General features: G+C 35.8%; 1 protein-coding gene across 21 annotated transcripts in view; it reads left to right on the top strand.

Moving 5' to 3' along the window:
- The window catches only part of MYCBP2 (MYC binding protein 2), a 200431-nt gene that overhangs the window by 153935 nt on the left and 31725 nt on the right, over positions 1-14771 (top strand). For all 21 annotated transcript variants that reach the window (XM_071806388.1, XM_071806378.1, XM_071806435.1 and 18 more), the window contains 10 exons: positions 1415-3058; positions 4442-4611; positions 5374-5618; positions 6309-6476; positions 8138-8295; positions 8719-8918; positions 10072-10221; positions 12851-13011; positions 13617-13773; positions 14400-14624. In XM_071806388.1, coding sequence (XP_071662489.1) covers positions 1415-3058; positions 4442-4611; positions 5374-5618; positions 6309-6476; positions 8138-8295; positions 8719-8918; positions 10072-10221; positions 12851-13011; positions 13617-13773; positions 14400-14624 — 3278 coding nt within the window. The remainder of the gene's footprint in view (positions 1-1414; positions 3059-4441; positions 4612-5373; positions 5619-6308; positions 6477-8137; positions 8296-8718; positions 8919-10071; positions 10222-12850; positions 13012-13616; positions 13774-14399; positions 14625-14771) is intronic.

Below are 14771 nucleotides of genomic sequence, written 5' to 3'. Positions count from 1 at the left end.
AATAAGAATTCTTTTGTAACCTGAGGCGAGATCCAGGTTCCTAGACTTTACTCAAGAAATTGCATTTGGTTTTGTATTGTGAGAGGTAACAATAGGAAGAAATGAGATCACTCCATGCTCCTGTGTTTTCTAGCATAGGGATAAGGCTTCGTGATTGAGAACTGGAAGAAGTTGGTTCAGGTCCCATAATGCAGAAGGAAATAAACACTCACATTCTAGGTAAATACTGAAGGTACTAGATAAAAGAGGGGCTGTGTTCCCATTAGTAGTCAACGTCCACAATTGCAAATATTCTTTCATTAATTGAAACTTTATTTTTTAACAGATAGTTGTTTCCCCACAAATGGCACCAGATGAGTGGAAATAACCTTTCAGTGTCTAGAAAAGTAAAATAATCTGAAGTGCTGCGACCTAATTCTACAAACTTTAGTAGACAAACTTCTTCATATTTAACTAATGAAAACCCATTCAAATCATAAGCACTTAACTATACATTCAAGACTTTGCAGTGTAATGCTTTGTGGACAGACACATTTAATTCACAACTACTCCGTTGCTTGCCAGGGATTTCAGCATTGTTTGTCCTAATTTTCAAAATGCAATTCTACAAGAGAAAACTGAGTGTCTTCACAGCATTATTAGTAGCAGATTGCTTTAATGAGCTACTTATTTGCATATACTTGTTTTGTATGTATTTATATTAAGCTACCTATAGTTCTGTAGATTAATATATGTACAAAGTCAGTGTGCACAGGAACAGTAAATTAATGCATGAAGATAAGAGAACATCATAGGCAAGTTGATGATTTATCTTAGTGGTTGAAAAAGGTGGGGTTTGTTAGTAGGTTGTCCTGAGGTAGCAGAACATTGATAGTTTGTAATATTAAAAAGGTGGATACCTCAGATTATCAATGTGAATCATTTTAAGCATGTTTGTAAGCCTCTTACCCAATTTACCTTATAGCTGCATTGACTTCCTATGTTTCCTGACTTTTGAGAATTAAAGAGATCTGGTAATACATTTGATCTTTCTGCACGTCTCATGTTGCAGTCTGATATGCATAGAGATAATAAATAATCCCTGGTTTCTGTTGCAGCTGTAGTAAATTTAGTTAACTCCTGGCATTTTCTTCCTTTACTCGTATTTTGTGGAAATAGTGACCTGTGCCTTTTGATACCTCCATAGTAGCATTTTTCTCTGTAAATATTTCCTAACATTTGTTTGTGTGTATCTTTGGGAAAAGAAATGTGTTGGAAACGTTTTAGGGGGAAAAATGCTCTTTATATTTCCTTTCATTATGATGTGAACAGAAGCATGTGTTTGATTTTCATCTTGTGTTCAGGTCTTTGCTTTGTATTATTATAGGTATTGTTGTCAAAATATAATAATTTAATTATAAAATATACTAAACAGGTGACCGAATGAATTTCACGGGAGCTGCTAGACCGATTTCTCCAGCAGGAAAATCAGATATGTCATCAAAACACAGAGCTGACAGCAGGTCACCTAAACTTGATGTGCGAATGAATAGAGTTGCTGCTGACCAGAAGAAATCTAGGAGTACGGAAGGATTATCTGCCAGTGAGTCTCTTATGCTGAAATCAGATGCCGCAAAATTGCGGTCAGACTCTCACAGCAGATCTTTGTCTCCAAATCATAACACTTTGCAAACACTCAAAACCGATGGAAGAACAACTACTGGTCTGAGAGCCGAATCTCCAGGGCCAGGAACCCGGTCGTCTTCTCCGAAGACAAAGACACTTACAGCTGTTAGATCTGGTGCTAGTTCTCCACGATCCTCATCACCCCACGACAAAACTCTACCTCAGAAAGCTTCATCCCCTGTAAAAACAAAGCTTGATCCTCCTCGAGAACGCTCCAAATCAGATTCTTACACATTAGATCCAGACACCCTTCGCAAAAAGAAAGTACCCCTAACAGAACCCTTAAGGGGGAGGTCCACTTCACCCAAACCAAAAATTATTGCAAAAGAGGGAAAACCTGTTACAGAAACTGAAAATAGAGCTCCTTCCCCTCATGTCGTACAAGAAAATCTTCACAGTGAGGTAGTTGAAGTATGTACGTCGAGTACTCTAAAGACTAACAGCATTACAGATACCACCTGTGAAGACAACACAGAATTCAGAAGTCTGGACGATGGTTCTAATAAAGTTCATTTCAGCATAGGAAAAGCACCGCTGAAAGATGAACAAGACATGAGAGCATCTCCAAAAGTGAGCCGTAAATGTGCTGGTAGGCACATAAGACCAAAGAAGGAAAAATCCAGCTTTCTTTTCAAAGGAGATGGCTCCAAGCCTGTAGAGCCTGCCAAGCAAGCAATGTCGCCTTCTGTTGCAGAATGCGCTAGAGCTGTGTTTGCCGCGTTTCTTTGGCATGAAGGAATAGTTCATGATGCTATGGCTTGTTCGTCTTTTTTGAAGTTTAATCCAGAACTGTCCAAAGAGCATGCACCAATACGAAGCAGTCTTACTCAACAACCTGCAGAGGAAAAAGAAACCAAGTTGAAAAATAGACATTCATTGGAAATATCATCTGCCCTTAATATGTTCAACATCTCACCTCATGGACCAGATATATCTAAAATGGGTAGCATCAATAAAAACAAGGTCCTCTCAATGTTAAAAGAACCTCCTCTGCATGAAAAGTGTGAGGATGGCAAAACTGAAACTACCTCCTTTGAAACATCCAGTCATCACACAATGAAATCCAAGTCTCCTCTGCCATTAACACTGCAGCACTTGGTAGCTTTCTGGGAAGATATTTCCTTAGCAACTATTAAAGCAGCTTCCCAAAACATGATTTTTCCAAGTCCTGGCTCTTGTGCAGTATTGAAAAAGAAGGAAAGTGACAAAGATAACAAGAAAACCAAAAAAGAGAAAAAGAAAAAAGAAAAGGTTGAGACAAGACCAAGGGGAAATCTTTTTGGCGAAATGGCCCAGCTTGCAGTGGGCGGACCTGAAAAAGACACCATCTGCGAGTTGTGTGGAGAATCCCACCCATATCCAGTGACTTACCACATGAGACAAGCTCATCCAGGTAAGACTGCGTGGTTTTGAATTCCTGCGTACATCTGTAAAATATATTGCACACACACATTTTGGTATTAGTTATGGAAATATATCAGGCAGTTCTGTCTAGCATTTTAACACAGTTCACTATATAACTTAAATTACTAATACACTTACTTACAGATTATTTACATATCTGTGTACATAATTCTAAATAGTTATGGGTCTAGGCTTTCGAAGATGCTGAAGTAAGTTGTTTGAAACAAGGCCAAAATTATGAGATGACTTTACAGTAGCTCTTCAGAAACATGCCATTTGTTACACTTTAGGACTTGAAGCTGTGTTGAGAAAATTGGAAGTAAAATTTAAAATATTATATGGTTTAACTAGAGTTTCTGTGTTGCCAGAAGTTTATTGCTATTGTACTATGAATAATAGAAGACTTTTATTTATCTGGTGTGTCAGCAATGTGTATCAATAACTTTTTGGTTTAAAATGTATCTTAAAAAAATCCAATTCAACTCTCTAGACAATTGGTATTGTCCGGTACAAACCATGTCTGGCATTTTGTGTTTTTATGTGGGTCACTGAAGTTTTTTCAGGAGTTTGTTTAATTTTAGGAAAATTAGGTATATCAGTGATAGCTTGCCATTGTTTTGGCTAGTCAGCCGAATTCAAAAGATATATAGATTGTGTTTTCTTTATAAAAGAGGTCACTAATAGAAGGGATTAGCTACAATATAGCTAGTAATACGTAGCCATGTTAAAGATAAAATGATTTATATGTTTTCTAGGTTGTCAACATAAGTGTTTATTTTCCTAGTTAGTGAAGTTCAGGCTGATGTTGTATCCCCTCATTTTAGCACTGCATGGGAAGTTAAAGCAAAATTAAGGACCTTTATTATACAGCAATTATCAATGCCATTATAGTGCTAGAGTTAGGTTAGGTTATGGTGGGACTCGATGATCCTGAGGGTCTGTTCCAACTGAAATGATTCTATTCTATTCTTTCCAAGAAACAGTAACCAACAAAGGAATGCACTTCTTTCCCTTTTAAGCTTTGTTAGATAGGGGTAGCTTTTTTACGTTTGTTAAACTATAATGTTGACTAATGTGTAATACTGACTGTACTATTACTTAGCTGTCTGAATCAAAGCTGTTGATTCTTTGGACAAGTTCATAATAAAAACTTGAAAACTACAGTGCATTTATATTCTTTGGAATATGTGGGCACACATGGACAGGCACTTTGTTATTTAGACAGTTCAGAGATACAGAAAAAGAGAAAATCAGACCAGGAAAAATAAGCATCTTCCTTCCCCCTCTCCATACCTCTTCTACAGTAATAAATAACATAATAAGGATCCTTCTTTGACATAACTTGTTTTCTTCATCTTTCCCCCCAATGCAGGTTGTGGCCGTTATGCAGGTGGTCAAGGTTATAACAGCATCGGGCACTTTTGTGGAGGATGGGCTGGTAATTGTGGCGATGGTGGTATTGGAGGAAGCACTTGGTATTTGGTTTGCGATCGATGCAGAGAAAAATATCTCCGTGAAAAGCAAGCAGCAGCAAGAGAGAAGGTATTTTCATCTGTTTCTCATATTTTTAGCTGTCTGTCTGCCTAATAGCACTGTGTTCACAACTTGAAAATAAGGTAGGACCAGTTTAAAGAATGTGGAATTTCAGACTGGAAGGCTTTGGAATATCCACTTATGTCATCGATAGGGTTAAACTAATAAGAGAGCAATATTGCTCATTACCTCTGACCCAATATCTTCCCTACAGACAGCAGTGTTTTCAAATCTGTGAAGTAATTTTATTTGTATCGTGATAGAACTGCAGCATTGAACGTAGTACCTGTTCTTTTCAAAAGCACATCTCAGTTTATTTACCTTTGAATTCTGTTTTATTTGTTTACTGAAATATGACTACTGTTTTATACTTTATAAGTTTATAGTTTCTTTAATGATCTTAATCATCCAGATCATTGGATAGAGATACCAGACACTGGGCAATCTAGAGCCGTTTTCAATGGGAATAGCACGAAAGGTATTCATATATTGGTCTTCCATGAGCCTTTTAAAATTCTTGCTTAAAGTATCCAAATATGTTGAAGTTTTAAGATAAGCAGAAAAATGCTAGTTTAAACAAAATTTGTTGAATTTGATGAATTTTGTGTGCAAAACTTGCCGCTGTTCATTAAAAGTTTGCAAAAGTTAAGAAGTACCATTTAGTAATAGAAAACATTTCATAAGAGGATGAATCAAGCAACTTTAGTGTCACTGTTAGCTTTTCCTGTGATGAAGTATAATTTAGATACAGCTTTTTTTAAATTTTTCTAGATTAAACAATCCAGGAGAAAACCAATGCAAGTTAAGACTCCTCGTGCCTTGCCAACTATGGAAGCTCATCAAGTGATTAAAGCCAATGCACTGTATTTACTGTCGCTGAGTAGTGCGGCTGAGCCCAGTATCCTTTGCTACCACCCTGCAAAAGCATTCCAATCCCAGCTTCCCAGTGTCAAGGAAGGAATTTCTGAAGACTTTCCCATTAAAATGCCTTGTCTCTATCTGCAGACTTTAGCAAGGTAATTAAAGGAAGTTTATGAACGTTGATTTTAATACTCATATATTTACGCTATTGGTTAAAAATATGTGTGTATAAACTAAACTGAAACTTAGGAAAATGTGTTTTTCTGTGTAATTCTTTATGATCTTTGTTGTTCTTTCTTTTCCATTTCCATGATCTTGTTCAATTTCTCAGATTGTATTTGTTCCAAAGGTCAATTATACCCAGGGTAGCTTTTGGACGCTAAATATTTATTAGCAGAATTTTAGTTTCTGTCCAAAGAATTTAGAATTTCCTGAAGAGTTTAACTTAATGTGTTAGTAGCAGACATATGTGCTACTTTTCTCTCATCATGGTTAAAAAAAAAACAGTAAGAAGGAAACCAGAAGTCTTGTGCTTACTTGTTGTTTCTAGGTAGATTTCTCTGTAGTGTCTCATGTTTATGACAGATAGACATTTCTGTCTAAAATACATAATGGGAATACCTAATGAAAATACAGAAAGATAGTGATCCTCACTCCCTGTTCCTTGAAAATGCCATTATATTTTCCACTAACACTTGTAAGTCACAACCAGCTTAAATGTACTTGGTGAAAAATAAATGAATAGCGTTGGCTGGCTAGATGTGTTGGTGAAGGACTTCGGTGCATGTGTGTCTTTCGGGAGCTTGTAATTCTAAATCCTAATTTAAAAACCTGATTTGCTGTAGGCATCATCATGAAAATTTTGTGGGGTACCAGGATGACAACCTTTTCCAGGATGAGATGAGGTACCTGCGCTCAACTTCAGTACCTGCACCGTACATCTCAGTCACTCCTGATGCAAGCCCTAATGTCTTCGAAGAGCCGGAGAGTAACATGAAATCTATGCCCCCAAGGTACTTCCTTGCAATTCTAGGTACTACATACAGATGCTAAAGCATTAGCATAACACCAATTTAAAAAAAAAAAATACTATAGTTAAAGTAGCTGAGTTATCAGATTAGCCCAGATTAATCTCTGATATGGCAGCAAAAAAGCTAAAATCATGTGAAGCTAGGGATAGAAAAGTATCTCCAGTAAATCATAGCATATCAGGTAGATTTTCAACCACTGGCAATGCAAGTTTGCAAATAGAATTTGAAACTTTTAACAGTAATGCGAACTAATTGCTTTTCTCTAGAACGGTCTTGCGTTTACAAACTAAATATGAAAAAAGTTTGTTCAGAAATTGATAAGGAAAATGTATCAATAGTCCTTACTCCAGGCCTGATTATTTCCCTGTAGAGAGTTTTTCCAGAATCTCCAGAACTGTAGAAGTGATTTAAAGAGCAATGGTCGAAGGACCATAGCTGCTGCAAACTCTTTGAAAATGTAGCGATTTTTTTCCCTATATTTCTTTTCTTTAACACAATGACTATAGTGCAGGTTAATGGCCTTTTGGGAAAAAAAAAAAGTAGCTGTTATCCTTCTTTCGGGATTTCATTCTGAAGGGAAGTTTGAACAGGAGGGAATTTCATTACCTTACAGTTTTTGAAGCAAATGTTGTTGCTTCTTTCTGTGGGGAGCAAAAATGTCACTGAAGAAACGACAACTTAATGCTGTGTGGGACTAAGAGCACTAGATGGCTTCTTTCAGGTTAAGCCAGTTTCTTATCTCATTAAGTTTACTATGATAGAATTCAAGCAAATACAGAATTTTTTGTTTTGCCAGGGTAAAAAAAGGCTTTTACTGGTACTTAATAATAGTCCAAAATCAACTTAGATGATTGGTGTTCTCAGGTGTCAAGCAGTGATTCCTCATATTATAACGAGGATGTAATGAAGAGAAAACTTGCCTTTAATCTTTTTATTTCAATCTGTTATATTTTATACTGACTGCGAAAACGGTTTATTGGAATACTACAATCTACAATTGTAGTCTTTTCAGAGATAGAACTTTTCTAACAAAACTCCTTAAGAGTGCATCGTTCGTATTGGTATATTCCTTTATTAAAACTGTGGACACCATGGTCTCCTGAGGCCTATAGGGGCAGCATAAGCTGGGAGTTCTGCAGACTGTAAGAAGTCCACTGAAGGTAAGGCGGAAAACACGTCAGAGGCGTAGCCATAGCAGCTGAAAATTGGCTTTAAGGCTAATGATATTAGAAACTTTTACTTCACATAAAGTTCTAAATTTCAGTTGACTTGCATATGAAAAATTCACTCCATAGATGTTTTCACGTGCATTCTCAGGGCAGATTTGGTCTGAAACTTCAATTCAGGCATGATCTGAATGTTTGTATTCTCTCTAAAAAATACCAGAATTCTTTGAACTTACCATGTGCATCATTACATTTGTTTATAAAGCACTTGCATGCTTTTTCAGCATGTGTAATTCTAATATGTGTTCCTTCTTTTCCAGCATTTAAACAGTTATTAGGTACATAAGACAAACTTTCATACAGTATAGTAGCATTGTCATTATGAAATGCATGTGTCTTTACTTAATATTTATGTGTAATTCAAGTATACTCTATATATTCATTAACGAGTCTATAACTTCACTGATTTCTTTGTAGTTTGGAAACCAGTCCAATAACAGATACAGATCTTGCAAAGCGTACAGTCTTTCAAAGATCATATTCAGTTGTTGCATCAGAATATGACAAGCAGCACTCAATTTTGCCGGCACGAGTAAAGGCAATCCCTAGGAGACGAGTCAACAGTGGAGATGCAGGTAAGAGCATCGTCAAAAGCAGTGAAAAAATATTCAAGGATACGGCATTGGATTTGCAGTTCTTCATGGAAACTGTAGGCAAATATAATTTTTTATAAAACCATGTAATGGTTTTTATTTCTATTTATTAATAAACATTAGCTGTTTGTTAATTCACACAGGATTAGTCTAAGAACAGTTTAGGAGTTACTATGGTTCTGAAATTTGTGTTGCATCTTCTGTGCTTGATTTAAAAGTCCAAGTGGTATTTTCTTAGTTAAAGCATTGTTTTTCCACATTGCTTTTTAAAACGCGTTTTTCTCACAAAAAAAACCCAAAGATATCAACTCTCAAATTGCTCCGTTGCTTTCTGTTTTTACTGTTGCTGTAAAATTGAAATGTGCAAAGAATCTAATGTCTACATATTTTTATGCTTTTGAATAGAAGTGGGGTCCTCTCTCCTGAGACATCCATCTCCTGAACTTTCTCGGTTAATCTCCGCCCACAGCTCTCTTTCCAAAGGAGAGAGAAATTTCCAGTGGCCAGTATTGGCTTTTGTAATCCAGCATCATGATCTGGAAGGACTTGAAATAGCAATGAAACAAGCCTTACGGAAATCTGCTTGCCGAGTCTATGCCATGGAGGTATTAATTTGCTAATGGATTAAAATAAGACATTTGTAAATTCTGTCTCAGCATTTTTTAAAGAATTTTTATATATATTAAAAATAATTATTTTGTGATGTGCAGTAAACCTATTCTAAAAGTTCACTTGTATCATTAACTCTAAGTTATGAATACAAAAATACAGCCTGTAAGCCTTCTTCAATAGCATATCTGTTGTGTAGAAAATGTCTGATTAAAGAATTTTGTTAAGACTGCAAAAGTAAATTATAAAAATACTCTCTTCTCATTTGCTCAGCGTCTTCCTGGTCTTGCCGTTCCTTTTTCAAATCTTGGACTGAGTATTCTTTCTTTAGAATTGTTTCAGTGCTGGTAATATCTATTAATAGATATTTCACAATGGATGAATGCTACCCACGTTATGTAGATTGTGAATGAGTGACCAAAAGATTCATTAAAGATCAATTGCTTCAATAAAAACTTCACGTTGCATCCACATTTTCAACTAAGCTTTAGTGAAGTTTCTTCTGAACTTGTATGCCGCATGGGTATTTTTCAAACATTTGTAACGTGAAAGTGCAGGTGGATTTTCTCAGATAAAGTAAAAAACACACCTCTGCTGTTAATTACCACACGTCAAATTTCCAAACATCAGTGTGCAGAAGGATTGCAGATTTTAGAAAAAATATAAGAATGTTAAATTTTTTAAAAAGCTTTTTTCCCTACACTATGTTGATTTTTTTTCTGGAAGTGGCTGAATTGTTTTGATTAATTCAGTCAATGGCAGAGACCAAATAAAGAAACCAAACCTCAGCCTGCAGAGTTCTAAATGAAAAAGGATCTTTGCTTTGTTAACCTATTTGAATAATAAGTGCTACCACCTCATCCTATAGTAGTCTGTGAAAATACATATGAAATTTGCTTTTTCATCCTTAAAGCTTTTTCCAAATAACTTATTTTTCTCTATGGTGCTTGTGAATTACTTTGCTGTGTCCCCTTTAATGTAGTTGTCATTTTAATGAGCCGTTTTAGCTGCTTAGCGATGTGTCTTACTTGGAGACCTCTACGTTACTATTTTCCTTGTCCAAAAGCATCAGTGTGCCTCCATGCATAAATGGTTTTACTGCAGGTTTGTTTAACCAATTTGTAACTACTAGTGTGTATTTTATTTTAGGCTTTCAACTGGCTTCTTTGTAATGTCATTCAGACAACTTCTCTTCATGATATTTTATGGCATTTTGTGGCTTCCCTGACTCCTGCACCTGTAGAGCCGGAAGAAGAGGAGGATGAAGAAAATAAATCAAATAAAGAAAATGCAGAACAGGTAAGTGAGGTTTAGCATTCCTTTCGTAACTACAGTATTTCTGTTGATTTTTGCAGTCCATTTAGAACTATTCTTATTATGCGTAACAAAAAAAACGTAATCCTCTCTCTGTGAAACAGAATCTTAATTATAGAATGTAAATTCTTAGTCTTAAATTGTAGTTAAACTCTTTTGACAGTCATAGATAAATCAGTTTTTCTTTCAAAATTGCTGAATTTTGAGTGCTGATGGATTATAGTCTTTTAATGCATTATTTTTTGAGTGTTCATGGACCAGAAAAAAAAGGCAAAACCAAACAAAACACAAACAAAGCGAAACAAAAACAAACAAAAAACAAACCTTGCTTTTTTTTTCTTTTTACTGTTCGCTTTTTATTCTTCTTTACCCCCCTACAAAAAAAAAAAAAGAGAGAAAAGAGAAAATATTTTTCAGAGGAGTTTTGTTGTTGTCTGCTCTGTCTGTCAGTGCTTTAAGAGAAGTCTATAGGTAATTCTGAAGTTAATTATAGTAATTCTATATGTAGATATATAAAAATAATATAAGTAATTATATATGTACAAGATATAGTTAATTCAGTGATTTAAGAGAAATCTACAGTTAGTTCTGAAAATGTAGCATGTAAAATGATGTAGTCTAACGGATCACTCTTCCAAAAGGTGTCTTCATACAATCTCTTCTAGATTTAGCTCTGATTGAAAACAATTATCATGTCCACAATGTATAACTCAAGAAATCAGGTTAATTTTATCGCTTCCAATCTAATCCAGCTTTGAAATGACAAGTCCTGAAATGAGTCTTCTCAGTATTGCAGCCCTGATACATTGCTACAGTTGTTTACAAAGCAACTGTAATCTTGTCCTAAATTTTATGTGGGATATCAACTTTACCATGTTACTGTATCAACATGCAGATTTATAATTCTACCTACTGAACTGTATACACTAATGTATACATTAAAGCTGATTTCCAGTAGGTCTGTGTATTTTATTCTTAATATTGTTTCTGTGTTTGGCTCCAACAATTTTCTGCCTTGTAATAATTTCAACTGCTACATCAAAAGCACCATGTGAGTGAGGGAAATGTGTTCCCGATGGTCCTTATGCTGGTCAGCCTCCAAAATGAGAACCTTTGCTATATAAAAGCATAAACAAATATTACCTTAGCTGTAGTTTGGATAATTACTAACTGAAAGATACAGGACATTAAAAGGGAATGTTAAAATATGCCACTTCTGCTCTGGTGGCAATGTTGCTTCTCTTTTGATATACTAAAAGAGGTACTTAAAAAATTCACCTTGGTCACTTGTGCAGGATTTTATTGCATACAAGAAGCTGGCAGCAGTTCTCAGCTGGTTCTTCAATATCACTCAGGCGATGTACATTCAAATCACATCTTTCTTCAGTAGTCTGATCACATGCTAAAAATACCCATGTAAATACATGTACACAATGTAATAACTGCAAGGCAGTTTGGTGCTTTTCCACAAATGGGATTCATTTCCTTATGTGAAATATTTTTACGTATTCTTTTAATATACTGGGAGAAATCCCAGTGATGAATTCTGTAAAAACAGGGGATGAAGATCTAGACCCATAAGTGGTTTAATGCGTAAGATGCAGGCTCAAGGGCAATGTCCTTGCTAAAACAAAACAAAATGCAAGAATTCCTAAGCTGTAGAGGAGATTGGGAGAGCAGGATGGTGTCTGTGTAGATAGGATCCATGTGGGGAAGGAAGATACCTAGGCCTTGAACATTTTCTGATTATGTTTAGTGTAGAAATCAGTCTCATGCTTCCTACTTCATATGCTGTGTACCCTTTACCACATTACACCCTCCAGGAAAATACACAGAGATATGTGATTTGATGCTTCTTGTCTAAATAAACACATGCCTGAAATTCATATAGCATTTCTAGGCATTTAGGCAGTGAAGATCCGTGGGAAACCTACATGCAGAAATATATGTACACAATGGGTTTAAAATAAGTTTGAATCTGGCTTTGGATGTCAGTATGTTTGGGGCACGCAGCTGTGTTCCATGCTTCAAGCAGGATGGGATTTTCTTTTAAAAGGGGGAAACTGTTTGTGTCCTTCACGGATGAGTCTTCCCCTGCCTTCTGAAACAGGAAATGGTGACCAGAACCTCCTTATCTTTCTTCTGTTACTCTTCCCCATCACACACCTCATTGGCCCCCACCCTCTTTGGTCCTCTGCCACTGCCCAGTTGGAACATGGCTCCCAGTGTGCAGCTGTTCTGGTACTTACACACCTGAACAAGAATCATGATTTTCACAGCTCTAATGAAATTAAGCAGCTGATAACCATACCTCAATTAGCAAGCTTGTTGTGGCTGGTTTTTGCTGCTCAAAAAAGTTATTAACAGCTGGAATATGTTATTTTTTTCTTGTTTGTTTCCAAGTTAATGCAATGTCGCATTTTTAAATCATGAAAAATACGTGGTAGTATACAGTATACTTCCCAAATTCCTTGTTTAGTGTTCATGTATATCTTGTTCTTTGACAGGAACTGCTTTGAAGGATTGTTGCGGTTACCCTTACAATTATCATAAATGCTCTAATTTCTATTTATTTAACCTCTGTTAACAACATACAAATTGTTTTGCATCTTAGGAAAAAGACACCAGAGTATGTGAACATCCTCTGTCAGATATAGTAATTGCTGGTGAAGCAGCTCACCCATTACCCCACACTTTTCATCGCCTTCTCCAGACAATCTCTGATCTTATGATGTCTCTCCCCAGCGGTAGTGCTTTACAGCAAATGGCCTTAAGGTAAGCGCAAATGAAGAATGTTCTTAAAAGGCTGGAAGTGTTGTAACATTATAGATGAAAAGATTTTGCAATGTACACAGGAAGTATTGAACGACTTTATGTGCCTGTGTGAAAAGGAGCATGTCTGTCCTTATGCATAGGAAAGATATATGTAGAAGACACATGTATAAATATATAAATAATACTATAACAGACTTTGAAGAGAAAGATGTATTTGCTTATAAATCCTGTACTGCATCCACTATGAAAAAAACATATTATTGAATAATATGGTGGTATCTGTGTGTGCACGCATGGCAGTGTAGTACCTTTTGCTCAGAAATCTGTCATCTGAATAGTATCCTTGAACTGTTTGATGTTTTTCCTGTGTATCTGTCTCAAAGATACAAATAGAATAATAATGTTTCTATTCACTGTTGAAATTTTAAGAAAAGTTTACTCCTGCCTTCCTCAGAATGGTGCGTAGAAACATTTAAAATCCTGCAAAAAGTTGAAGGTTTATAGAAAATATTTTGAGAAGCAAAAATGTAATTAGTAGTTTCACTGGTAGGTTATGTCCTTTATACAATATTCAAAGTTTCGGAGTCCATTAAATGTGTTTTCAGGTGCTGGAGCCTCAAATTCAAACAATCTGATCACCAGTTCCTGCACCAGAGCAATGTTTTTCATCATATCAACAATATTTTGTCCAAATCTGATGATGGAGATAGTGAAGAGAGTTTTAGTATCAGTATCCAGTCTGGATTTGAAGTCATGAATCAGGCAAGTATTACCCCCCTCTCTCAGAAGCAGAGATCAGTTGTGAACAGCCTGTGCTTCCTATGATGGTTCTGCTTGAATTAAAACATTATTGTAATGTCCTATTCCTTGAGTGTTTCTCGATTTGGCATCTTGTTGCTGGAATTCAGATTCTCATATTTACCTTTAGAGGTTCAAATGTTGACCCTTAGCCTGTATATCACTCAAACCTAAATTTTGAATCAGTGTTTGTAAGTGCTTGTTTGCAAGTACATTGTTTGGGAGTCTCTTACAGCTCGTTCAGTTAATTAATTGGGTTCATTGAGTGGGTCCTTCCAGTTCTTGCTTGTATCTGGTTTGGTTTTTTTTCTTCTGTTATTCTGAGCACCACAAGTTAATACTCCTGCTGAATACCTTGTTTTCATCCATTTGTTAATACATTTAGGCATTTACCAATATATTCAGCTGTTAAATATTAACATTTCCTTTGGTTTAAAGGGATTAATAATTTGAAAACAAATTAATTACAAATTCCTTCAGAGTGCATATTCCTCAGAACAGAAATACTTGTATGGTTTTAAAAATTGTAAATAATGTCTGTATTTGGGCTTACTTTCAGATATTTTAAATATTTTCATTTCTTTTCACAGGAACTGTGTATAGTGGTTTGTCTAAAAGACCTAACCAGCATTGTTGACATTAAAACATCAAGTCGACCTGCCATGATTGGCAGTTTAACAGATGGGTCTACAGAAACGTTCTGGGAGTCAGGAGACGAAGATAAAAACAAAACTAAAAATATCACGATTAACTGTGTTAAAGGAATCAATGCACGTTATGTGTGTGTTCATGTAGACAATTCCAGAGATCTTGGGGTAAGAACAAAATGTAATAAAAGATCTCTCACTGAAGGTGCATAGTCAAAGTTGTATATTTTTATCAGTCGCGAACCACCGTTTTCTTTGTGCGGTTCAGTTTGAATTCTAATTCAGAAGCTCACGTTTCAAAGTGAAGTTTCCAGT

Source organism: Patagioenas fasciata, chromosome 1, assembly GCF_037038585.1.
Source record: "Patagioenas fasciata isolate bPatFas1 chromosome 1, bPatFas1.hap1, whole genome shotgun sequence".
Classification (NCBI taxonomy): domain Eukaryota; kingdom Metazoa; phylum Chordata; class Aves; order Columbiformes; family Columbidae; genus Patagioenas; species Patagioenas fasciata.
This window is presented reverse-complemented; position numbering and strand designations above follow the sequence as displayed.